Source organism: Prunus persica, chromosome G4 (assembly GCF_000346465.2).
Source record: "Prunus persica cultivar Lovell chromosome G4, Prunus_persica_NCBIv2, whole genome shotgun sequence".
Taxonomy (NCBI): Eukaryota; Viridiplantae; Streptophyta; class Magnoliopsida; order Rosales; family Rosaceae; genus Prunus; species Prunus persica.
The window spans coordinates 11682972-11707864 of NC_034012.1; the positions used below are offsets into that span (position 1 = coordinate 11682972).

The window sequence follows — 24893 nt, forward strand, 5'->3', positions numbered from 1 at the left end:
CTTATCCTCAGGCAGGAGTGTCGTTTCCACAAAGGGCCGGTTTTTAAAGAAGATGGCGCCTCCATTTTTGAAGGAGCGCCACTTCAATAACCTGTTTAAAGAAATAAAAAAAATGACGTGGTAATTCAATAAAGACGACGGTTTAAGTAATAAAACGTCGTCTTAAAAGTATTTAAACGACGGTGAAAAAACTGTCGTGGTAATTCAATAAAGACGACGGTTTTATGAATAAAGCGTCGTCTGAAACCATTTAAACGACGGTGCAAAAACCGTCGTTTAAATATTTTATTACGTCTTAAAAAAATTCCGCCGTCTAAGTTTTAAACAAACGACGGATTAAATAAAAATATCGACGTCTGAAATTTTGAAAAACAAATAAAAAAGGCAAAGTTATGTGAACATACCTTGTCGTCATGCTTTTCTTCATCTTCTTTCTCCTTTTCTTCTTCCTTCTCTTCATCTCTTTTTTCTTCTTCCTTCTCTTCATCTGGCTGATGTTTCCCCATTTTGGCAGTATCATCCTCCAAATGTAGGGATCTCACATCACCTCCAGAGCAGCTAGCTTTGTCAGACATTGGATTTTTGGGGCTTTGGCTAATTCTTGGTTTAAGCATGCTTGGATCAAAATTGGGAATTAATTGGGAAAGCTGACTCAGGAAATGCTCCCTCTCAGCCTCTACCAATTGTTTTGTCCTAGCCTCCATCCTTAAGGCCTCTTCCCTTGCCTTAGCCTCCATCTTTTTAGTCTCTTCTTGAAGGAGAACTCTTAAACTGTCCTTCAAACGGTCGTCAAAGCTCACCCTCTGTGGTTTGGGCAAATTGAAATATTGCCTTGGGGAAACACCAGCACCAACTCCCCTCAGTCTGCCTGGATGCTCGGGGCCCAAAGCCATGGTCAGCACATCATTGCTGCCATCTACTCTGACTTTGCCTTCCGAGACTTGTTTCTGCAATTCATCCTAAAAAAAGATAAACAAAAAAACACACGACGGTTATTTATGTACAAACGACGTATTATATAATTTCACACGACGCAATAACGTATAAACCGACGTTATTATAACTTATCACGACGGTAGTTATACCGACGTGGTTATTTATTTAAAACGACGAAATGAATAAACAACCGACGTCTTATGCTATAATTAAAGATAACAGAGTAGTGATTCCTATTTAGACCGTTAACGACGTTTTTAAAAAATTTTCGACGTGGTAATATCATTCACACGACGCGAAAATGAACCACCGACATCTTATGCTGTAATTACAGAAAACATAGTAGTGATTCCTATTTAGACCTTTAACGACGTTTTTAAAAACTTTTCGACGTGGTAATATCATTCACACGACGAAAAATATAACATACGACGTAATAAGAATAATTCACAGTTTAATAAAAATTTAAAACAGAGTGATAGTAGGCTTACAATTAATTTTGCTTTCTCTGCCACCTTTGGATCAGGGATGTTACCATGTTTGTCCTGTCTAGCTCTCTTCCATAAGGTAGATCGATCAATTTCTACCCCAGGCATGGTTTCCTCCAATTGATCCTCCAATCCAGCATATCCTTTTCGAGACAATCGATGATTGTACTCGAGTTTCTCCCTAATCTGTGCATGTTGAGAATGCACAGACTCAAAATCTTTGGATAGCCTTGAAGCTACAAAGGCATCCCATTGTGCTTTCTCTATGAATTTATATGTTTCAGGGGGTTGGCTTAATTTCTCCCTGTCATTGGTGTATGGAAGGATATAATGCCTCGTTAGTGTAGACTTGAAATCCTTCCATTTCTTGGAAGCAGAAGCTAAAACAGAGGTCTTGCCCCCTTGGCCTACGACAAAAGCCATGTCAACTGCTTCCCAAATCTGCTCCTTTATATCCTTGGGGATTTGGGACCATTTCTTGTCCACAAGTGGGATCCTGGAGCGTGCCAACACACCAATATACGACTGCATCTCAATATGTGCTTGGCCAACACCTTTCCCCCTTTTATTGTACTCAACAATTGGCCTCAGTTTCTGAAGCTTTCTCTTCACAACACGAGGCATTGTGCTCATACCTCGACCAGTCTTTGAATCATCTGAGATTGTTGTCTGGCTGGTTTGTTCTGTCTCAGCAGATGATGAAGCAAACTTCATCTTCTTCGAAGACTTCATCTCCTTCGAAGACTTATCTTGAGGAGCTACCATTCCAAGCTTCTTGGAGCCAGAATCCTTAGTTTGTTGTTGAGAAACCATTTTAACAGACAAAACTGCAAGTGAAAATATTTCAGGAAAACATTAAGAACACAAACGACGGTATTAACAAAATACGACGTATGATATGATTTTAGACGACGCAATGAAATAATCTCAGACGTAATAAATGTTTAAAACCATTATTTATATAACGTCGTGGTATATATGTTCACACGACGTCAATAGTAATACACTGTCGTGGTAAACTATTATTTATATTTTATCGTCTATATTAGATACCAACCCTAGTTTCTTTTTCTTTATATTTTATCAAATAAGGGAAAAACAAAAACCATTGTTCAGCGAAATCAAACCTGCAATTAAACAAGCATATAAAAAAAGACTATTATTTTAAAAACAACTTTGTCAATTTTCAGACGACGCTAGAGCAACTGACGAACCGTCGTGGTCTACCGTCGTCTTATTTAGTTGATGTAGTTGTCTTCAAAGTTGGAAACTTTCTCTCTTTGTCTGTATATTTTATCAAACTTGGAAAGAAGTAAAATGATTTTGGCCAGAAAAAAGGTAAAAAGATTTTTCAAACAAAAAACGTATGAGCATGCAAAACAGTAACCAAAATAGTGAAAATGAAAGCTTACCTTTTGCGTGCAATGAAAGCAAGAGGAAGATGATCGATGTTTAAGTTCAGAGACGACGAAGAAGACGAGAGGAAGACGATGAGAAACTCTGACAATGCTCTGACAAGGAAAAAAGACGAAAAGGTTTCTCTGGGAGATTGAAATTTTTAATCGGGTTTGGAAACAGTGCATGTGTAAGTCGAAAAGTTGCTTACATATAAAACCATTTCAAAAAAATAATACGGCGGTTACATTTAACTACGTCGTTTTTAACTAAAACGACGCAATATTTTTCATTCGACGTGGAATCATTTCATTTAACGTCGTTAGGTTTAATATAACCGACGTGGATTTTAATTTTTAAATTATGAATAGAATTTTTTTTCCCGTGACCTTTCAGTTTATTTTTCAATTACAGTGCGTTATAAATAGAGTTTTTTTTCCGGAGGAAATTTAAAACGAAGGAAATTAATATTCTGCAATATGTAAAGTTTCTTTTTTGGATGACAGATTTAAATAAAATAAGAATATAAAAACAACAAATGTGTAAGTCAAGTAGACGAAAAGTTGCTTACATATAAAACCATTTCAAAAAAATAATATGGCGGTTACATATAACTACGACGTATAAATTACAAAATACGACGGTACATTTAACTTCGGACGTGGTAAATAAATACGACAGTAGTTTGTAGGTACCGTCGTAGTAAACTCAAAAATTAAAGTACATAAGTAATAACTCGCGTCATGGTATATTATTTAACACGTCGTTTTTATTAATTTACCGACGTGGATTTCTGTAATATACGTCGATAATACCGACGTTGATTTTACAATTTAAACGGCGGTTTGTTTGTAAGGACCGCCGTTGGTTTTAAAAATTTATTCTATAAATTTGTCGCTTTCATTCATTTTCGGTTTACATTTAAGGTTCCAAGTTCTTCCTCTCTCAGTCTCTCATGTCTCAAAGATAATAATTTGGATGTTTTCTCAAAGAGAAATTGAGCTTACTCGCATCAAATATATGTCCACAAGAAGAAGCCTTCTCACTTCCTTGATCAAGCCTGATAGGACACTTAGTGCTTCTGAATACTCCTTGCTTTCCATCAAAAGAGATGCAAGCCTGCAAGCCTGGCCTCCACTCGCTGTCGAAGGAAAGTTCGCTTCTCAGGGAAATCTGAAGATCAGATGTGCCTGATCCTCTGCTTGATTTTCTTGCCTAAGAAGATCCGTCGGATTTATTGTGATAGCCTCTTCCTTCAGAAGAAGAAGATGGGTTTCAAGAATGCGATAAAGAATAGAAATGGCTTCAGATGGCCTCTAAAGCATGAGCAATTGAATCAGTAGTTTCTGGGAGATATGATGAAGACATTGTCAATGCTTTGAACTACACAAGTCCTGCAGAAAGATATGTTAAAGAAACTGAAACAACGGCGGTTTTCTGTTCTACCGTCGTCTTTTCTCGTCGTCTATATTAAGTTACGATGGCGGTAGATTTATAATTACCGACGTAGATTATTTTGTTAAACGTCGTTAAGTGTACTACAACCGACGTGGATTTTAATTTTAAATTATAAATGGAGTTTTTTTTCCCGTATTCTTTCAGTTTTAGTTTTCAATTCCGAAGCGTGATAAATAGATTTTTCTTTCCCGAGGAAATTTAAAATGAGGGAAATTAATGTTCTAGAATTTGTAAACTAACACGACGCAATATTTGCAAATCTGTGTCATCTGTTAAGATTATGATGTGGAACAGAGTTCCATCTGGTAAGATTTCGTAACCCTTGGGATCTCAGACAAAACTGATTATGTCGGCGGTGTTCTATATAAACCGTCGTGGTTATTTCAATTCTTGTCATTAAGTAGATCTACCGACGTAGGATAAGAAAATCAAAGAAAAAAATTGTTAACAAAAATTCTTATTAAGACGACCGTTAAAATTAAAGGTACGACGTATAAAATGAATAAATACGACGATAAATTTTATTGTACGATTTAAAGATAACGTAGTAGAACTATACGAGAATGACGTCGATATATTTATATTTTCCGTCGTTGTAAATTAATTTAATACGGCGATATTTTGTATTTTAAAGCCGTGGATTTGTTTGTAATTATACGGCGTCTTATACGAAAACCTCGTCGTGTTATTTTATGAGTAAAAACGGCAGTTTTTATTGAAATCGTCGTCTTTACTTTCTACGTCGGTCGATTCATAACTTCTGCCGTTCTTTGTTGGCATTGATTTTACACTGAGGAAATCTGTTTCAAATAGACGTCGGTTGTTTAATTATGTACGTCGTTGTTTTTGAACAGCCATTTGAAACTCCATTTTTTAGTTGTCTAAGGTTGTATTACACGACGGTGTTTTTAGAACCGTCGTCTTTTTATAAACCACGACGGTTTTCACTTAGACCGTCGTTGTTTTCTGGTCGTCTTTTTCACTTTTTGTAGTAGTGCTTGTTCTGTTGTACAACAGCAAAGGTCACGGTAAGATCTGGCCTCTACTCATTCTTTTGCAATGTGATCTCTATGACAACTCTCCTTCCAAAAAGAAAACCAATTCTTTGATTCAACAAATCCAACTCAGCAAATCAACTAATCAAGAAAATCCAACTAAAAAAAGAAAAAAGAATGTTCTTCCAAGATGGATTGATGCGATTTGTTGGGTTTCTCGCGTGGCTTGGTGTTGCTCGGAGATGTGGCAAGCAGTGCGCTGGTGTAACTGGGTAAGGATAGATTTGATGGAGTAAGGGAGTGTTGAGTAGAGAACGAACCTGCAGCCTACTACAACATACAGATTGTAATTAATTTAATTTTGTTGTTTTTAAAGATTATTAAAAAATATATATAAATTTAAGTAGAATCCACATAGCAATATTCATTAATTGACATAGCATGACTACATCAGCTGTCACATAAGGTAGTAGGCTAATGTGGTCAATTTTGTGTGTCTAAATAGCATAGGGACTGAGAGAAGATAGAGAACTTGGGTGCATAAGATCTCAACTCCCTATGATACTGTCAAGTAAATAGTTGCTGCATGGTTTCTATTGTTATTTGGGACTGTTTTCAGACTTTTATAGCCTTACAAGAAACTAATAATATCAGAACCTAGTGTGTTGTTTCCTTGTAGTGTTTCTTGAGTTTTGATCATTTGTATATGTGTTTAGGCCTTTTTTTTTTTTAAATAACCCTAAAAAATAACATATAGATTTTTGTTATTATATAGTAGGATATGATATGTAACTTCGACAACGTTTTTTGATACAAATAATATTGAAAGGGGGGAATCAAACCTAGGGTATCTCAGATGCAAATCTAATTAATTACTTGAGCTACAAGCACCTTGTTGGTGTCTAACAACTTTTAAAATAACACATCAATCTTCAACTTTTATTAGGGGTGCAAGTTGGATTGGAATTTCTGGTTTTGGCAAGTTCAAATCATTTCCGGCATCCAAAAGTTCTGAAATCCCGAAAAAAAAAAGGACTGAAATTGGAATATATCTTAAGATTCCGAAAAATTTCACGTTCCAAAATGTATTGGGGTTTCATTGTTAGACTACTTTGAACTAAATATGATTTAACGACCAAATATATATAGACAAGTTGTTTTATAACAACATATGAATATTAGCATGTAATAGTTTTTTTTAGCTTTTCCCTATAATTTTTCAATTATAAGTGTTAAAAGTAAAAAACAAAATTTAAGGTGTTTTCATTTTCTGATTATGCAGGAATCAGTTTCAAAGAGGCGCTAGGCTTAATGATTATGCGGGAATTAGTACCAACAACATTTTTAACAAAAAGTTTACCAAATGCCAACTTGCTTTCTCTCACAGCTAATTTCTCTCGCAGTAAATCTGACATCGATTATTTTCACAGCATAACAATACCAAACTGGCACTCATAAAGTGTCGGTCACATGATGCTACAAAATCTTTTTTATATATATTATGTATGTGTGATTTATCAAAACGTGTGATTTAGCATGCCCCTCCTCCACTGTCAAATGCCACAGTTCCAATCCCATAAGCATCACAGCTGACCAAGGGAAACAAGGAGTCGTCATTGTGCCTCCGTGGGAATGTCACTCGGCACGCTGTCAACCCTCACCTTCTTCCTCTACCACCACCGAGTCAAGCATCCATATGAGTCTGAGAAACTCGTCAATGGCGAAGGACCCGATTCCCTGAGATGCGCAAACGACTTGAGAATCCCACTCTCCATCTTCCTCCACATTGGTACAGTCGAGCTCAGCCGTACGTCGACGACCAGCAGTGAAGCCTTGCGAAGGGAGTGATTGTGGGCGAGGATGATTTGGAAGGCTGGGAATGGGGTGTGGTGGCTAGGGTATGGGTTGTGCTGGGCAAGATGGTGTGAGAGTTGATAAGGAGGACGGGGTTGCCTAGAGATGTAAAAAAAAAAAGGAACTGATTGGGGAGGAGGAATAGGCTTCTAGATTCCGACGAAGTGAGGGAGGAGAGAGAGAGGAGATAAAGGTTTTTATTTTAATTTAATATCCGTCAAAAAAAATAATTTTTAAATATTTAATTACACCTAAGCTTTTCCAATAAAAAAAAATACACCTAAGCTAAAAAAGTGGACCATGCATTTGCCATGTCATCACTTAATAGAAAACCAAATGGTCAAATTGACGAAACTTGTAAGTTTGTCGAATTTTAAAACGTTAAGGCGTAAATTAATAAAATTGAAATTTTGTGGCTCATTTTAAGAATGACCTCAAAACTTCGAGGTAAAATGATGTTAGCCCAAAAAAAATATATATCAAAACGTGTGCATTTCAAGTGAACCCATCCTCAGAAGCTATTTGATTTTTATTTTACCATGCAATAATAATGATTTTTTTTAAATTAAAAAAGAAAAAGAAAAAAAGAGATATCTTGTAGTATGCTTTTGTGGCTGGGTTTTATGGCTCTTTCTTAGCTTTCAGTATGCAGATCCAAAAAAGGAGACAGCATAGATATTTATCCAATTATTTCACTAAAAAAAATCTTTATCCAATTATTAACTTTGTCCTTTCACCAAAAAAGCAAATAGTAATCCCTTTCTTTTAAAAAAAGAAAAAAGCAAAATAGTAAATAATGTGTGATATCCCATCACTAACTTGTTCTTTTCAATAACAAAAACTTCTTTACAATAATAATAATTTCTACATTCAAAATTATATGGTCACGAGGAGAAAGATAGAGAAAAAAGGATGTCATCATTGTTAGAATATATATGAAAATAAATTGGAAAGAGAAAGAAGGAAAAAAATAGAGAAAAAAGGATGTCATCATCGTTAGAATATATATGAAAATAAATTGGAAAGAGAAAGAAGGAAAAAAAATAGAGAAAAAAGGATGTCATCATCGTTAGAATATATATGAAAATAAATTGGATAGAGAAAGAAGGAAAAAAATTGTAATAGTCAAATCATTCAAGATAAAGAAGAAATTTTTTTTCAAAGGAAAATAATAAATGAAAGTAATAGTCATCTGTCTTTAAAAAATAATAAAATATTCATTTGACATCTTGCTTTTGGGATGTTAAAAGTAACGGCTGAACCTCTATCATTCATTCCATATCAGCTTTAACAATTCAATTAGAGTGATGTAAGATGTTATTTCTAGCAATTAAATGTTTATGCAATACTTTTGACATATCGGTTGTCAAATTGCCACATAGACATGAAAAGACAAAAAAATGAATATTAAAGTTGCTCCAACCGAGTCGTCAAATTCTACTTCAATTTGAAGGCTGGAAGAGATATGTCAAAAATTACATATCAAAAAGGTTGATGTTTGATATTATTTTAATATTTTTTAGTCATGGACCCCACTATTATTTACTCTCTTTATATACTTTATGCATTATATGAGCCCAATTTGTTTTAAAAAATATAATAAAATAATATGATATTTATTTTTGATAAATACTATGAGGTGTCCACACACCTACATGGTGGAATTAATCTCCGCTTGGGGTTCGGCTTGTCCCTGGCTACAAAGTGCTTCAAACGGGTTTCGAACCTCTGCTCTTGAGGCACTAGGTAGCTTGCCAGCTAGAGGTGGCAGTTTGCCATCCGCACCACACCTTGTGGTTAAATAATATGATATTTGACATTTCGTGTGGAGTTAAATTTTTTTGCAAAGAGGCCAATTGCCACATAAGCTATCAAATTCAAATTTAACATTTTGCATTTGACACATCTCCTTTGGAGATGATCTAAATTAGTCGAATTTTAAAGTGTTAAGGCGTAAATTAACAAAATTGAAATTCCGTGGCCCATTTTAATAATGACCCCAAAACTTTATGGGGTCAAATGATATTAGTCCAAAAAAGATATATCAAAACTTTGCATTTCAAGTGAACCCTCCCTCAGATGCTATTTGATTTTTATTTTACCATGCAATAATGATGAATTTTTTTTTTTTAAAAAAAGAAAAAAGAAAAGAAAAAAAGAGACATCTTGCAGTATGCTTGTGTGGCTGGTTTTTGTTCTTACTTAGCTTTGTCCAATTATTAGCTCTGTCCACCAAAAAAGCAAATAGTAATCCGTTTCTTTCAAAAAAAAGAAAAAGACAAAAACTTCGTTACAATAATAATAATTTCTACATTCAAAATTATATGGTCACGAAGAGAAAGACACAGGAAAAAGAATGTCATCATCGTTAGAATATATATGGGTTCCTGAGCTCTCGGTCATAATAATCAACTCTTTTACAACAAGATCAGTGCCAATAAGGTGGTTTAGACATTCAACTATGTCGGCAAACTGCACCTCTAGCTTTGTACTATATGCTAAAATATTAAAACTATGAGAGAATATTTGTTTGTGGGAATTTTCTGTGTATTCTTCTTCTTGTAGGAGGTCATATTTATAATACAACGAAACCTGAATGGGAAGTAAATAATAAATTCCTAAATCTATTTGCAGTAGGAAATCAGGAATTAAAGTAAATCAATTACAATTATAATAGGAATTCTTGGTGTGTAAGGAAAGTAAGTCAATATCCACAAGTCACGCCAACACTCCCCCTCACGTTGGTGCATAGATGTCGCCAATGCCCAACTGATCTAGTGAATTGTGGAATGCTTTACTGAAAATAGCATTTGTCAAAATATCCGCCAATTGATCCTCGGATTTCACAAAATGCGCAATCTGGTCCATGTGTCGAGGTCGTTAGTCGAGAAGTCATAATCTGTGCAGCGGAAGATGCATAGGATACAGTTGAGTAGGAATTGGGATCGGAATATGAGCCTGAGTCGAGGCCGGAGTCAGAGTTGAAATCGAAATCAGGGTCTGAATCAGAGCCAAATTCGGGGTTGGGGTCATCATCGGAGTGGGGGTCGAGGTCGTCTTCGGAGTTGGGGTCGGGGTCGGGGTCGAGGTCGTCTTCGGAGTCGGGGTCGGGGTCGTCTTCGGAGTCGGGGTCGTCGTCATAGTCGGAGTCGGGGTCGGGATCGTCAAAAGAGGATCCTGATTCTGGATTAGGTACGGGGTAAAAGTCTGCATCTGTAGGAGCGGAGCCATCTGGGCACTCAACTCAACGATGGTTGGTGGAGAATGAGAGAATGAGTCGGTAGTGCTACCTCTATGAGGGTTGAAAAAATCATCAACCCCCATAACACTAAATAAAATAATCTCTATTACAATAGGACAAAATATAATTGGTAAGTAACCAAAATTCTAATGAAATAAGGACTCGCCAACACTCCCCCTCAAGTTGGGCAAAGATATTTCGCATACCAAACTTGACAAGCGAGTCACAGGACACCATACTTGAGAAGCACCAATTGTAGAGAAGATCTTTTAATCAACCACGAGTGAAACAAGTGACAAACTAAAACAAAGTTCACAGCAGAAACACAAAAGTAAACCCTAAAAAATAAGGCACATAGCAAAACACAGAAACCCTGTGAGCACGGCTGTAGATAAGGCAGAACACAGAAACCCTGTGAGCACGGCAATAGGTAAGGCAAAACACAGAAACCCTGTGAGCAAGGCAGCAGATAAGGCAAAACACAGAAACCCTGTGAGCACGGCAATAGGTAAGGCAGAAACAACAACAGAGACAACTTCTCTTCACTCCTGGGTCGTCGGAGTCAAGAAATAAGCAACATCTTCATGGAAATATGTCAAGGTAATTGGGATAGGTCAATAAACATATCCCTTTCACTCCCCCTCCCCCCTCTTAAGGGGGGAGAAGAGCACTTAAATTTCAAGAAGAACACAAGCACAAGTCCCTAGATCGAACCTGGCTCTGATACCATGCTAAAATATTAAAACTATGAGAGAATATTTGTTTGTGGGAATTTTCTGTGTATTCTTCTTCTTGTAGGAGGTCATATTTATAATACAACGAAACCTGAATGGGAAGTAAATAATAAATTCCTAAATCTATTTGCAGTAGGAAATCAGGAATTAAAGTAAATCAATTACAATTATAATAGGAATTCTTGGTGTGTAAGGAAAGTAAGTCAATATCCACAAGTCACGCCAACACTCCCCCTCACGTTGGTGCATAGATGTCGCCAATGCCCAACTGATCTAGTGAATTGTGGAATGCTTTACTGAAAATAGCATTTGTCAAAATATCCGCCAATTGATCCTCGGATTTCACAAAATGCGCAATCTGGTCCATGTGTCGAGGTCGTTAGTCGAGAAGTCATAATCTGTGCAGCGGAAGATGCATAGGATACAGTTGAGTAGGAATTGGGATCGGAATATGAGCCTGAGTCGAGGCCGGAGTCAGAGTTGAAATCGAAATCAGGGTCTGAATCAGAGCCAAATTCGGGGTTGGGGTCATCATCGGAGTGGGGGTCGAGGTCGTCTTCGGAGTTGGGGTCGGGGTCGGGGTCGAGGTCGTCTTCGGAGTCGGGGTCGGGGTCGTCTTCGGAGTCGGGGTCGTCGTCATAGTCGGAGTCGGGGTCGGGATCGTCAAAAGAGGATCCTGATTCTGGATTAGGTACGGGGTAAAAGTCTGCATCTGTAGGAGCGGAGCCATCTGGGCACTCAACTCAACGATGGTTGGTGGAGAATGAGAGAATGAGTCGGTAGTGCTACCTCTATGAGGGTTGAAAAAATCATCAACCCCCATAACACTAAATAAAATAATCTCTATTACAATAGGACAAAATATAATTGGTAAGTAACCAAAATTCTAATGAAATAAGGACTCGCCAACACTATATCCCTCCCCTTGTGCTAGCTTACCTCTACCACCCAACCTTCAATGTTTCTATAAACCAAAAAGAAAACAATCCGTATCGCCTATCCAAGCTGGTCCAGCAGTAGTTCAATCACAAAATGCCAAGCCTGAAATTGGTCGGCAGCGAACCGCAAATTTTCACCCAAGCATTTGGGGAGATCGGTTCATCAACTACGATTATTCTGAACACAAGGTAGTGTCAAGCAAACTATGATTTCTATTCTATGACATTTCGAAGCATTTTTCTTCCCTAAAATGTTCAAATGGTTTTGCTGATGATGATTTAATTTAAGTACTTGTTGATGATGGCAGATAACTCATGCCCAGAAGCAGGTTGACGAACTGAAAGAAATAGTGAGGAGAGAAGTGTTCACAAATCTTAAAGCTGGAGGTGATGGTTTTGCACATCAGCTCAAGTTAATTGAAGCAATCCAGCGTCTTGGCGTGGCATACCATTTTGAAAGAGAGATCGAAGAAGCACTGGAACGCATACATGGTACAACCTGTCATGACCATTATGATGGTGATCTGCACAGTGTTGCTCTTGGCTTTCGGCTACTAAGGCAGCATGGATATAATGTTTCATGTGGTAGGTATATCCCAAGATCTCAATAGTGGAAAGAGTGATGGAGTGACTGGCTACTATCACTCAAATGGGATAAAAGTTGAAGAAAATTGAGTGAAAGTGAGGTTTTTTTCAATGCATCATGCCTTTAATAGGTGTAGTGAAAGAGACAGTCATACTCATTATTATAACACAGAACGCCCTATATAGAAAAACTAGGTGTATATATATATATATATATATACAGTCCCTTTCTATTGAGGGATCTCTCAAATAAAATTATTTGAGGGACGCCCTTTAGGGTACCATACAATTTTTTTCCCAATGATCCAAACCATCTATTTTTTAGGTATTCATTCATAGATCATCCTTACAAAAAATTAGACAAATCGAAAACCGTTTCGACATCCAATTGTGTCTTACAAAATCAATGAACACGGTGCTTCAAGAAAATGCTAAAATTTCAATAACTTAATTGAGTGGTCAAATGATATCGGATTCAAGTGGTTTTTTGTAGAGATGATCTTTGAATGAGTATTTACAAAATAGACGGTTTGGATTAGTGAAATACAATCTGGAGTGGGGCCTACAAGGGGTGTCCCTCAAATAAGCTTATTTGAGGGATCCCTCAATGGAAGCTTTCTGTATATATATATATATATATATATATATATATATATGTTCATACACTTTTTGGATAATCCAACAGGTAAATATATATATGTACATGTGTGTTTTTCACTCTTTCTTTATTCCTTTTTTTTTTGACAATCAAGCAGATATATTATGTTAGGAAAATAATCAGTAAATGTTTTATACTATAGGATCACTATATTATTGTACAATTCTTAAAATATAAACAGTAGCAAAATTACGAAATCTGTATAAATGTGCAAAGTACAGAATACTGACTTTTATTGAAGATAGAGGCTTGCGTATTTGCAATGTCCTAAAGACAGAATTTCGCCTCTTCTCAGTGCTTAAAGTTCAACAGGCATCTATCTCCCAGGATTCAACTATCTATAATTCAAGGGTCCAGCACCGGATCCTTGAATTCTGGCAAACGTTGGTGTGCTTCTCTCCAATACAGTTGGTAACTTTAAAATAATATGAGATAGTTTAAAGAAAAAGAGATTCGTCTTATGGCCTAGGACTTGTGGTTTTATAATAGAATTACACCCCTTCAAAATAGCAGTTAGTATCCGTCATACCTGTTCAAATTCAAACAAAAAGATAAGTCTTTCTGGTTTGAATTTAACTTCTGCCAAAGAAATCCGAAAAATAAAAAATAATTATTTTATTTTCGGGCTAGGTATATTTCTTTTATTTTCCAGAGGCCCAAGGCCCAAGGCCCAAGTCTTGATTATTTAAATATTAAATATTAATCAAGCAAGCCAACCATGATAGTCTTCACTACCAAGCCCATCAGCCCACCAATCTTTATTTAATTGATGTTAAGGTTTCATGCTTATAAAGCATATGGAACCTTTTGTTTTCTCCAATGTGGGACATTTGTTTTCAAACTTCCAACATATTCAACCAGTTCAAAGATGCAAACGGTAACTTCAAGGAAAGCTTGACTGTCAATGTGTCGGGCATGCTAAGCTTGTATGAAGCAACACATCTAAGGGTGCATGGAGAAGATATACTAGAAGAGGCTCTTGTTTTCACCACCGCTCACCTTGAGTCCAAAATAACCCATGTAAGGCATTCATTGGCAGCGCAAATAACTCAAGCCTTGGAGAGACCTCTGCTAAAATGTCTAGAGAGGTTAGGCGCCAGGAATTACATGTCAATCTACAAAGACGAAGCTTCACATAATGAAACTCTATTAAAACTTGCAAAGTTAGATTTCAATCTTGTTCAGTATTTGCACAAAAAGGAGCTCAGTGAGATTACTAGGTAAGTTTTTTAGTATTCATGTTGTAAATGTAAAATTCATACTAATTATTAGTTATGAAGTAATTATACAAATGTTTAGGTGGTGGAAAGAAGTAGACTTTGAAAGGAAGCTGCCTTTTGGAAGAGACAGGATAGTAGAATTGTACTTCTGGACAACGGCAGTATATTTTGAACCTCACTACTCTGCCGCAAGAAAAATTTTAGACAAAGTCATTACCCTGGGAACAGTGATGGATGATATATACGATGCATATGGTACCTTCGAAGAACTTGAGATCTTTACAGAAGCAATTGGGAGGTTTGAAATAATTAAGTTCCTTCTTTTTCTTATTTAAAGATCTTTTTTCTTCTTTTTGTTTTGCAGAAAAAAACAAAAAGATGATTTGGGTTAATGCAATTTTCAGGTGGGATGTCAATTGCATGGATGAACTACCAAACTATATGCAAATATTTTATCAAACACTTCTGAATCTTTTCAATGAAATTGAGGAAGAGATGGTGAAGAAAGGGAATTCATGCCGAGTTTACTATGCAAAAGGAGCTGTATGTACTATGTACATTCATTGTTACCTGAGCTTTTTAAACTCTTTATTTTTTTTTTGCTCGCAACAAAATCGAAGTTGACTTTTAAGCAATATGTCAATGCAGTGGAAAGCTACAGCCCGAGCTTACTTTGATGAGGCCAGATGGTTACACGAAGGATGCATCCCAAGCATGGAGGAGTATATGCATGTTGCCACAGCTTCTGCTGGTAACAGCCCACTTTCAACCATATCTTTACTTGGCATGGGAGATATTGTAACCAAGGAGGCATTTGAGTGGTTGCTCAATAACCCTAAAATCCTTAGAGCTTCGAATATCATTTTTAGGCTCATGGATGACGTTGCTGGGTACAAGGTATAAGAAGATATTTGTAATTACGTTGAATACGATTAACTAAATATAAGATTAAACCTAACTAAATGCTTTTGATTCTACATTTTTGCAGTTTGACAAGGAGAGAGGGCATGTTGCTTCTAGTATTGATTGCTACATGAAGCAACATGGAGTCTCAGAGCAAGAGACACTTGATGTTTTCAACAAACAAGTTGTGGATTTGTGGAAGGATATAAACGAGGAGCTCCTTATAAAGCCAACTGTTGTGCCAAGGCCTGTCCTCATGCGCGTTCTCAATTTAACAAGAGTTGTGGATCTGCTTTACAAAAGGGGAGATGGCTTCGCACATGTTGGGAAACTTATGAAAGATATTGTTGCTTCACTTTTTCTAGATCCTGTTCCACTTTAAGTTGGATTCGTTGTGATTTTTGTAATTTATTGCTACCTCAATAATCACATAAAATACAAGGGACTTGTAACTCAAGTGGTTAAGAGCATTTATCTCTGCATCTCTTACGTTCAATTCCCCATTCTCCCAATAAGAACTCGTAACTCAAGTGGAAAGCTACAGCCCGAGCTTACTTTGATGAAGCCAGATGGTTACACGAAGGATGCATCCCAAGCATGGAGGAGTATATGCATGTTGCCACAGCTTCTGTTGGTAACAACTTACTTTCAACCATATCTTTACTTGGCATGGGAGATATAATAACCAGGGAGGCATTTGAGTGGTTGCTCAATAACCCTAAAAAATAAGTACGGAAATCATCTGGCCCACGGTTTTAAGACCTCTAATAGCAAACGAACTGTTTAATTTCTAATTCAGTGACAGTGCCACTTAAATCAGCTAAATCATCACAACCAAACTGAGGAAACAATTGAGGAAGTAAAGAATACTCCCCAGCCAACACAGAAACATCAAACAACCCTTGAAAATACTCACAAACAATCTGCTTCACACCATTTTTCTGAGTCACCCAAACTCCATCATCATTATTCAACCCTTCCAATTTATTCCTTCCCCTTTTGATGACAGTAGAAGGATGAAAAAGTTTAGTGTTTCGATCTCCTTCCTTGGCCAAGTATTTCGAGATTTTTGCAACAGCTTTGAATTCTTTTAAATTCAATATTTGTAAATTAATTTGGTTATGGCACATGAGATTTTGTCACTTAAACTTTCAAGATCGGAGACTACTTTCAAACAAAATAGAGTGGCTATTGCCACCCAAATTCTTATATCCCAACCATATTTTTTAAGAATATAATCACTAGTCATATTCCTTTGTGAAAATTATATTTTTCAAGGCTGTATATATTAGGGTTTAGGGATAAAACAAGTGGAAACCAGATTGAATGAAATCTGAGCCTTCAAATTGTATTTTTTGGCTAAAAAGAAACCGTTGCAGCTGTAGAATTAGTGGGATGACGTCATGAGTCCTCTCAGCCAACGAGGAGCCCGCCTATCACAACTATCCGGCAACTGTCGCGCGTGGTGCGCGAGTTCCCTCTAGTTTCTCTAATTTTCCATCTTTTTACCCTTCTCGGGCAGCTATTGTATATTATATTTGCATTCCATTTCTCTGTTTTTTTATATATACAAATGACATTATATTTTAATTTAATCTAAATTATAGGGAGAGAATTTGAATTTGAATGCAGAATAAGGAGCACATCTGTTCTAATTAATTTGACTAAGTTCATATCTATTATATTTGCATTCTTTTGCATCTAACACTGAAGCAATTTCCGGTCACAAGAAATGTAGATATAGCATACACATGATTTTACACGTGAGCAATGGAGATGCTCTAACTAACTAAAATTTAGTTACTTATGTATAGAACCATAGAAGCATAGTTATGTATAGAAGCATAGTTAGTAAACGTTCATGAGTTTGAACCAATTGGATTATTTTGACAAAAAATATATTCAATCCAATTCAACGTTGGTTAAGTAATTTTGCAATCTCAACATCAACATCAATCAAATAGGGTCCAATTCAATGTCAATCAAACATGATTATATCAACTCAACAACTGGTTATTGCTTTTTGACGATGAAGGAAAATAATATTTTTCATTAAATTTGGATCATCAAACTGTCCAAATTTAAAAACATTTGTGTGAAAGGAAATAACACTGTTTTACAATCCCCGTTTATATATATGTAAATAGTATAGCCTATACTTGAGATTTTTTTTTAAACAACTATAGCCGCGGCTTTACTTGGGTCGTTTATTTTTATTTTTTAATAAATAGTATAGCCGTGTGGCTATACGTCTTTTAAATATAATATACTTAAACAGTATAGCCACGCACCTATACTACGGTTTTTTATTATAAAAAAAAATTAGTATAGTCGCGTGGCTATACTGTTTTTGACACGTGGTGCCGAATTGCTAGGCGGGTCTTTTTTTTATTTATTGATTTATTTATATAAATAGCTCAGTTGCCTAACGATTCGGCAACTGAGAAGGCAACTGAGAATAGCCACGTGAAAGGCAAGTGAGTTTGATTTCTCAGTTGCCTAACGATTCAGCAACTGAGAATAGCCACGTGAAAGGCAAGTGAAAGGCAAGTGAGTATGATTTCTCAGTTGCCTAACGATTCAGCAACTGAGAATAGCCATGCACCAAGAAAATAATAATAATAATAATAATAATAATGTGCCAAGCATATGGTTATCTCTCACCTCCATCATTTTCATTTCATTTCATTATTTCATTCAGAAAATACAAAATTGGCATTTAAATTTAGAGAATGAAAGACTGAGACCTTTACTCAAAAGAAAACTGATTATAGATGAGATTCGAGAGACTTTTCAATGCTCATTTGACTGTACTGTTGGAAAATAAAAAGGATAAACGGGGAGCATTTCTGTCATTACAATGTGCTTGAGAATAGTGTCTAGTTGGATTGAGTTTTAGTATATATAAATTTCTGAGTTTGGATATTATGCCAAGATTTTAAGGTGCTAAGTGTGCTTACATCTATGCGGACAATATTTCTGTACTGAATACCCCACTAGATGTCCTCTAAAAGCCTTGTCCAACTCTCAAAATTCAATGTAAGGATCAAAATTGAGGACCAAAAAGTAAAATTCTTTGTTTTCATTTGATCCTTGCCGGTTGGTGGGTTAACCGTATATGGGCCACTCATTCATTGGGCAGTTCTTTTTCTGTTAAAAAACAAATCAGGTCTTTATCTATCAGGTAACTTTAGCAGGATTGGCCCATTTAACCTGTGAACAAAATTATGGCCGTTAAATATTTTTGAATTTCCTATTTGCCAAGGCTGTATATATTTTTGAATATTTTTCTGAGTGTGGATATTATGCCAAGATTGTAAGGTGCTCAGATGTATGTGGATAATATTTCTGTACCGAATTGTCAATATGCCCCACTTAATGTCCACTGAAAAAACTTGTCCAACTCTCAAATTCAATGTAAGAAAGGATCAATGGCTTGATTTTTGGTTATTTTGAGTTTGCACTCTTAGTTGAGATGTATATACCAGAGTTTCTTCGATTCAACATGATAATTGAATTTTTTAGATCACGATATTATTGTAATAACTTTTTTATGACTAGTTTGTATTGTAATAACCCTTATTACGTTACAAAGAAAAAGATTTTATATATATAGGAGAAACACATTTTTTAACACAAATTTTGACACATATTCTAAGCCATTAGATTAAGGCACTTTCAATGGCTGAGATTATCAATTGATGTGCATTGGGAATATCAATAGTTAATAACTTGTCTGTTTCTTCTTCTCTCTCCTCTCTCAGGTGTTTCCTCTCTCACTCTCTTTAATATCATTCTTCTTTTTTTAATTTCTATTTTCCTGTGAAAATCCTTCTTGTGGCCTTCTTTCTGCAGACGATGAAGATGATGCCCTGCTCTCACACCCCCACCCAAATACACAATTGTAATTCTATTTTCTTTTAATTAACAAGTTTTCAATCCCCTTGATCTGCCCTACCCTTCACTCTCTGTTGGTTCGATCCGCTCTCAGCATCTTTCACAACTGGATTGTCCGGAATTCGTGAGATGGACTTTAAGGAACATATATTTCTATTATCAGTCCTGATCTCTTGGACTACAGGGTCCAAGAGATCGGGACTGTTTCTATTATTTATGAAGAGAAATACAATCCTATCTAACTTTCTCTTTTGGACTTTCTCCCTTCTCTTTATAACAAGTGTCATTTTCCTTACACTTAAAACAATGTCATTAATGCATCACACAATTTAGTTTTTGTTTTTCAAATTTACCCTTTTAAAATGTATTGGCTTTTATATTTCCTTCAATTTATTCAAATTTTGTTATAACTTCTTTAGCACATTGTTAAAAAATAAATAATAAAAAAATAAGAAAAACGTCATATTTTTAAAAAATACAAATAAAGTTTGTTTCATGACATTGTTATCATCTTTATTTTGTTTTTAACAACACACGCGTTCTCTTTGGAAAAATTAATAATTAAAAAAAACTTCAGTTTTTATTTTCTTATTTAATTTTTAACAAGGTGGTAAGAAAGTTATAAAAAAAATTAGCTTTTTATTAAAAAAAACTTAATACATTTAATAAGGGTAAACTTGAAAAATAAAAACTAGTTTGTGTGATGCATTAATGACATTGTTTTTAGTATAAGGAAAGTAACATTTGTCATGAGAAAAAAGAAGAAGATTTAAAAGAGAAGGTTAGAGAGAAGGTTATTAGCACTCTCCAATTATGAAAGAATTTCCTTTTTGTTTGAGAAATGAAACGGGTAGAAAAAACCAACAGACTAATAGGGGCAACACCGACCAAAAAATAACAGCTCCAATAAGCGATTAAAAAGAAAAAAACAAATGATATTTATGAGGAGAGAGGAGAGAGAATATATTACTTATTAATCATGTTTAAGATGGTCTTGATTTCTTTTTCAATGTCATCCTAGTCATTAAAACCATTTCATCTAAGGGTTAAAAAAGTGTGTATCCTGCACTCAAAATACTGAAAGGGGGGGTACCATGGAAATTATTGATTTGGAAATTCTACCTGCTATGCACGATTCTATTGTTGCTTTGCAATAATCTTATATCCCAACCTTTGCCTATATACAGGGGTGGCTCTGGGGTAGTGTAAGTGGTGCCACCGTACAGGATCTCCGATTCTTAAGGGTCCCCGAAAAAAAAAATATTTATATTATATATATATATATTAAAATTATATGAATTGTATATATAGTATAGCGTCTGGATATTTGCACAACAGTGTGTTCAGGGGAGTTGGATGGAGCACATCTCTCTTTGGCAAAAGGGCCCGAGTTCGATGCTCCTTGATGTTGTTCTACTGCCTAGCCTTTTGTGATATTATTTTTGCATTCAAACTTTACATAATTATAAAATTTATATAAAATAAAAAAACAGAAAGCATTTAACAAACAGGCAACATGGAAGCTTAATTTAACCACACCAAAGGAGGAATATATATGATATATCCCCCTTCTTAAAAATAAAATAAAAAAGGTTTTCTCTTCCAAGAAAAGTACTTTCTTCATTCAAAACACCACGAAAAAAGCTTCATGGCTTCTTCTTTCTCTTAAACTCTGATTTTCTGGTAAGTAATAATCATTGTTCATCAATTTCTCTTTGGTTCTTTTTTCAATCCTTTGACAATTTTTGTTATTCTTTCAATTTCAGGAATTTGAACACCAAAAAGAGAAAACCCTAATTCCTGAATTCATAGACCACTCAAAATCGAATAGTCATATTCAAATCTCAATTCAAATTCAGGTATGTATCTAAATTTCAATCTATTCTATATATTACAAGACTTGTTTTATTAAATTATTATCATGTTGATGATTGGTTGTATGAGAATATAGTTTGTAGAAATATTTATCTATTTCTTGTTGGGGTTTTCTTCCAGGTTATAGGGTTTTGGAATTTTTCTTTGTAATCTAAACATGCCACCTACTAGAAAATACGTTTATGGATATACAAAACGGTTTAGAAAAAGAAAAATCGAGGAATTGACTCAATCTCAAAGAGGAGCTCTTGATAGATTCATTGTTAGAGAATCACATGCTACAATTGATGAAAATATTTAAATTTTTATGAATTTGATTTCTGATTGTCAGTGCATATTTATTGATAGTGAATTTTAGTTATAAAAAAATTGTTTATGACATTAAGTTATGGCAAATTTTTATAGTATTTTCGTATTAGATTATGCGAGGCCCCAATTTAATGTCACACCCCGGGATCGGCTCCGCCGTAGCACGATATTGTCCGCTTTGGGCCCCCCTCTCTGCCCGCGCGGTTTTGTTTCTGGGAACTCACGAGCAACTTCCCAGTGGGTCACTCATCCTGGGATTGCTCTAGCCCCCAACTCGCTTAACTTCGGAGTTCCTACAACTCCAAAGCCAGTGAGCTCCCAAAAGGCCTCGTGCTAGATGGATGCGGGTGTGCACATATAAGGCACATCACCCCCTCTCCGTTGGTTGATGTGAGATCTTACATTTAAGTTTCGCACAGGGTCCTCAAAATCTCAAAGACGGCCCTGCCTATATATACATGAGTCTACAATCCATGTTTTTCATAGAAAACACAACAGTACTAAAAAAAACATTGAAACATGTCTATCCAAGTTTGTGCAGCAGCTCAATCACCAAATGCCAAGCCTGAAATTATTCGGCGGACAGCAAACTTCCCACCAAGCATTTGGGGTGATCGGTTTCTCAACTATGATTCCCAAGACGTTGTAATCTCATGCAAATTATCATTATATTTCATGTTAATTTTTCTCAAAAAAATAATTTCACTCCTGTCTGCTTATTTAATTAATGACTGGCGGCAGATAACAAATGCCCGGAACCAACAAGAAGTTGACAACCTGAAAGAAGTAGTGAGGAGGGAAGTATTCACAACTAGTGCAGGTGACTTTTCACATCAGCTCAAGTTGATTGATGCAATCCAGCGCCTTGGCGTGGCATACCATTTTGAAAGTGAAATTGAAGATGCATTGGAGCGTACGCATGCTACATTTCGTGACCATGCCTTTAGTGATGACGGAGATCTATACAACGTTGCTCTTGGTTTCCGGCTACTAAGACAACATGGATATAAGGTTTCATGTGGTAAGTTCATCAACAAATTATAATGTAGTTGAGTGTACTGTGACTGATTTTGGCCAACTAATGCCTGTTCATTTTTATGTCAATCAAGCAGATGTGTTCAACATGTTCAAAGACAAAAATGGCAGCTTCAAGGAATGCTTAATTGCCGATGTTCCGGGGATGCTAAGCCTTTATGAAGCCGGGCATCTAGGAGTACGGGGAGAAGAAATACTGGATGAAGCTCTTGCTTTCACCACCACTCACCTTGACTCTGCTGCAAAAGCTCATGTAAGCTACGAACATGCAGAACAAATCACTCAAGCCTTGGAGAGACCTTTGCAAAAAGATCTTGAGAGGTTATGTGCCAGGCGTTACATGTCAATCTACCAACATGAAGCTTCACACAATGAAGCTTTGTTGAAACTTGCAAAGTTAGATTTCAATCTTGTTCAGTGTTTGCACAAAAAGGAGCTCAGTGAGATTACTAGGTAGGTCTCTCTTTTAATTGTAAATGTGAGCATATATACTCAAGTTACACATACAGCTAATGTTATTGCTCATTAGGTGGTGGAAAGAAGTGGACTTTGAAAAGACGCTGCCTTTTGCAAGAGACAGGATAGTGGAAATATACTTTTGGGTAATGGCAGTATATTTTGAACCTCACTACTCTGCCGCAAGAAATTTTTTAAACAAACTCCTTGCCCTGGGAACACTGATGGATGATATATACGATGCATTTGGTACCTTCGACGAACTTGAGATCTTTACAGAAGCAATTGGGAGGTTTGAAATAATCAAGTTCCTTCTTTTTCTTATTTAAAGATCTTTTTTCTTCTTTTTGTGTTGCTGAAAAAACAAAAAGATGATTTGGGTTAATGCAATTTTCAGGTGGGATGTCAATTGCATGGATGAACTACCAGACTATATGAAAATATTTTATCAGACACTTATGAATCTTTTCAATGAAATTGAGGAAGAGATGGTGAAGAAAGGGAATTCATACCGAGTTTACTATGCAAAAGAAGTTGTATGTACTCTTTTTTATTGTTACCTGAGCTTTTTAAACTCTTATTTATTTACTTTTTTGCTCGCGACAATATCGAAGTTTACTTTTAAGCACTGGTTTAGCAATATGTCAATGCAGTGGAAAGCTACAGCCCGAGCTTACTTTGATGAGGCCAGATGGTTACACGAAGGATGCATCCCAAGCATGGAGGAGTATATGCATGTTGCCACAGCTTCTGTTGGTAACAGCCCACTTTCAACCATATCTTTACTTGGCATGGGAGATATTGTAACCAAGGAGGCATTTGAGTGGTTGCTCAATAACCCTAAAATCCTTAGAGCTTCGAATATCATTTTTAGGCTCATGGATGACGTTGCTGGGTACAAGGTATAAGAAGATATTTGTAATTACGTTGAATACGATTAACTAAATATAAGATTAAACCTAACTAAATGCTTTTGATTCTACATTTTTGCAGTTTGACAAGGAGAGAGGGCATGTTGCTTCTAGTATTGATTGCTACATGAAGCAACATGGAGTCTCTGAGCAAGAGACACTTGATGTTTTCAACAAACAAGTTGTGGATTTGTGGAAGGATATAAACGAGGAGCTCCTTATAAAGCCAACTGTTGTGCCAAGGCCTGTCCTCATGCGCATTCTTAATTTAACAAGAGTTGTGGATCTGCTTTATAAAAGGGGAGATGGCTTCACACATGTTGGCAAACTTATGAAAGATATTGTTGCTTCACTTTTTCTAGATCCTGTTCCACTTTAAGTTGGATTCCTTGTGAACTTTGTAATTTCTTACTACCTCAATAATCACATAAAATGCAAGGAATTCGTACTTCAAGTGGTTAAAAGTATTTATCCTTGCATCTCCTATGTTTGATTCCCCATTCTCCCAATATCTCTTGTATAAATAAATAAATAAATAAATAATCACATAAAAATGTCACATTAACTTATTTATTTTGGATCACTAAAGTTCAAACGCTCTTAAGTTTGGGCCAAAAAATAATTGTCCTCTTCAAAAAAGGTCATCATCCCCATGGAGAATACTTTCTTTGGTTCAAGATATATGAACTCTTTGTCAATATATTCAAGTTTCAACATGTCTACCGGGAAGCAAACTTTGTAGCATATCCTTTGGAAATGCTAGGCCATGATCAGACCAACCTTCCATTTGGTTTTCTATTTTCCTTTTTTCGTTGTTTGTAAAGTTTTATATGATCACCGGAGTTTAGGAATCCAACGTGGATTCTCGTTGTAATTTCTTTTGACTTAAAAAACACACACATTGTGGGTTGTCTGATGTTGTTATGGCCGCTAGTTTTGTTCACTAAACTTGTCACGAGCCCATAATTTTTCAAAGTGAGGAACTGATATAAAAGGAGGAACTGC

At 35.9% G+C, this 24893-nt stretch overlaps 2 protein-coding genes across 3 annotated transcripts in view; both read left to right on the forward strand.

The window, feature by feature from the left end:
• Nucleotides 1-15787, forward strand: part of LOC18779436 ((-)-alpha-pinene synthase) — a 24755-nt gene extending 8968 nt beyond the window's left edge. Inside the window, exons 2-8 of the mRNA XM_020562277.1 lie at nucleotides 12001-12228; nucleotides 12348-12624; nucleotides 14130-14502; nucleotides 14582-14800; nucleotides 14907-15045; nucleotides 15151-15399; nucleotides 15491-15787. Coding sequence (XP_020417866.1) covers nucleotides 12001-12228; nucleotides 12348-12624; nucleotides 14130-14502; nucleotides 14582-14800; nucleotides 14907-15045; nucleotides 15151-15399; nucleotides 15491-15787 — 1782 coding nt within the window. The remainder of the gene's footprint in view (nucleotides 1-12000; nucleotides 12229-12347; nucleotides 12625-14129; nucleotides 14503-14581; nucleotides 14801-14906; nucleotides 15046-15150; nucleotides 15400-15490) is intronic.
• LOC109948434 ((-)-alpha-pinene synthase-like) lies at nucleotides 21986-24355 on the forward strand. Of its 2 annotated transcripts, none has more exons than XM_020561372.1 (7): nucleotides 21986-22131; nucleotides 22228-22507; nucleotides 22599-22974; nucleotides 23051-23269; nucleotides 23375-23513; nucleotides 23631-23879; nucleotides 23971-24355. In XM_020561372.1, the coding sequence occupies exons 1-7, from the start codon at nucleotides 22006-22008 to the stop codon at nucleotides 24265-24267; spliced, it is 1686 nt and encodes a 561-aa protein (XP_020416961.1). In that variant the 5' UTR covers nucleotides 21986-22005; the 3' UTR covers nucleotides 24268-24355. The 2 variants fall into 2 exon arrangements, with proteins under 2 accessions (XP_020416961.1, XP_020416962.1); XM_020561373.1 differs by having other exon boundaries at nucleotides 21986-22128.

Bases quoted from the DNA above. Each gene is read 5' to 3' on its own strand.
- LOC109948434 (XM_020561372.1), top strand. From the start codon at position 22,006: ATGTCTATCCAAGTTTGTGCAGCAGCTCAATCACCAAATGCCAAGCCT. The intron at 22,508-22,598 runs GTAAGTTCATCA...TCAATCAAGCAG, and splicing joins TGGATATAAGGTTTCATGTG to ATGTGTTCAACATGTTCAAA. The intron at 23,880-23,970 runs GTATAAGAAGAT...ACATTTTTGCAG, and splicing joins ATGACGTTGCTGGGTACAAG to TTTGACAAGGAGAGAGGGCA.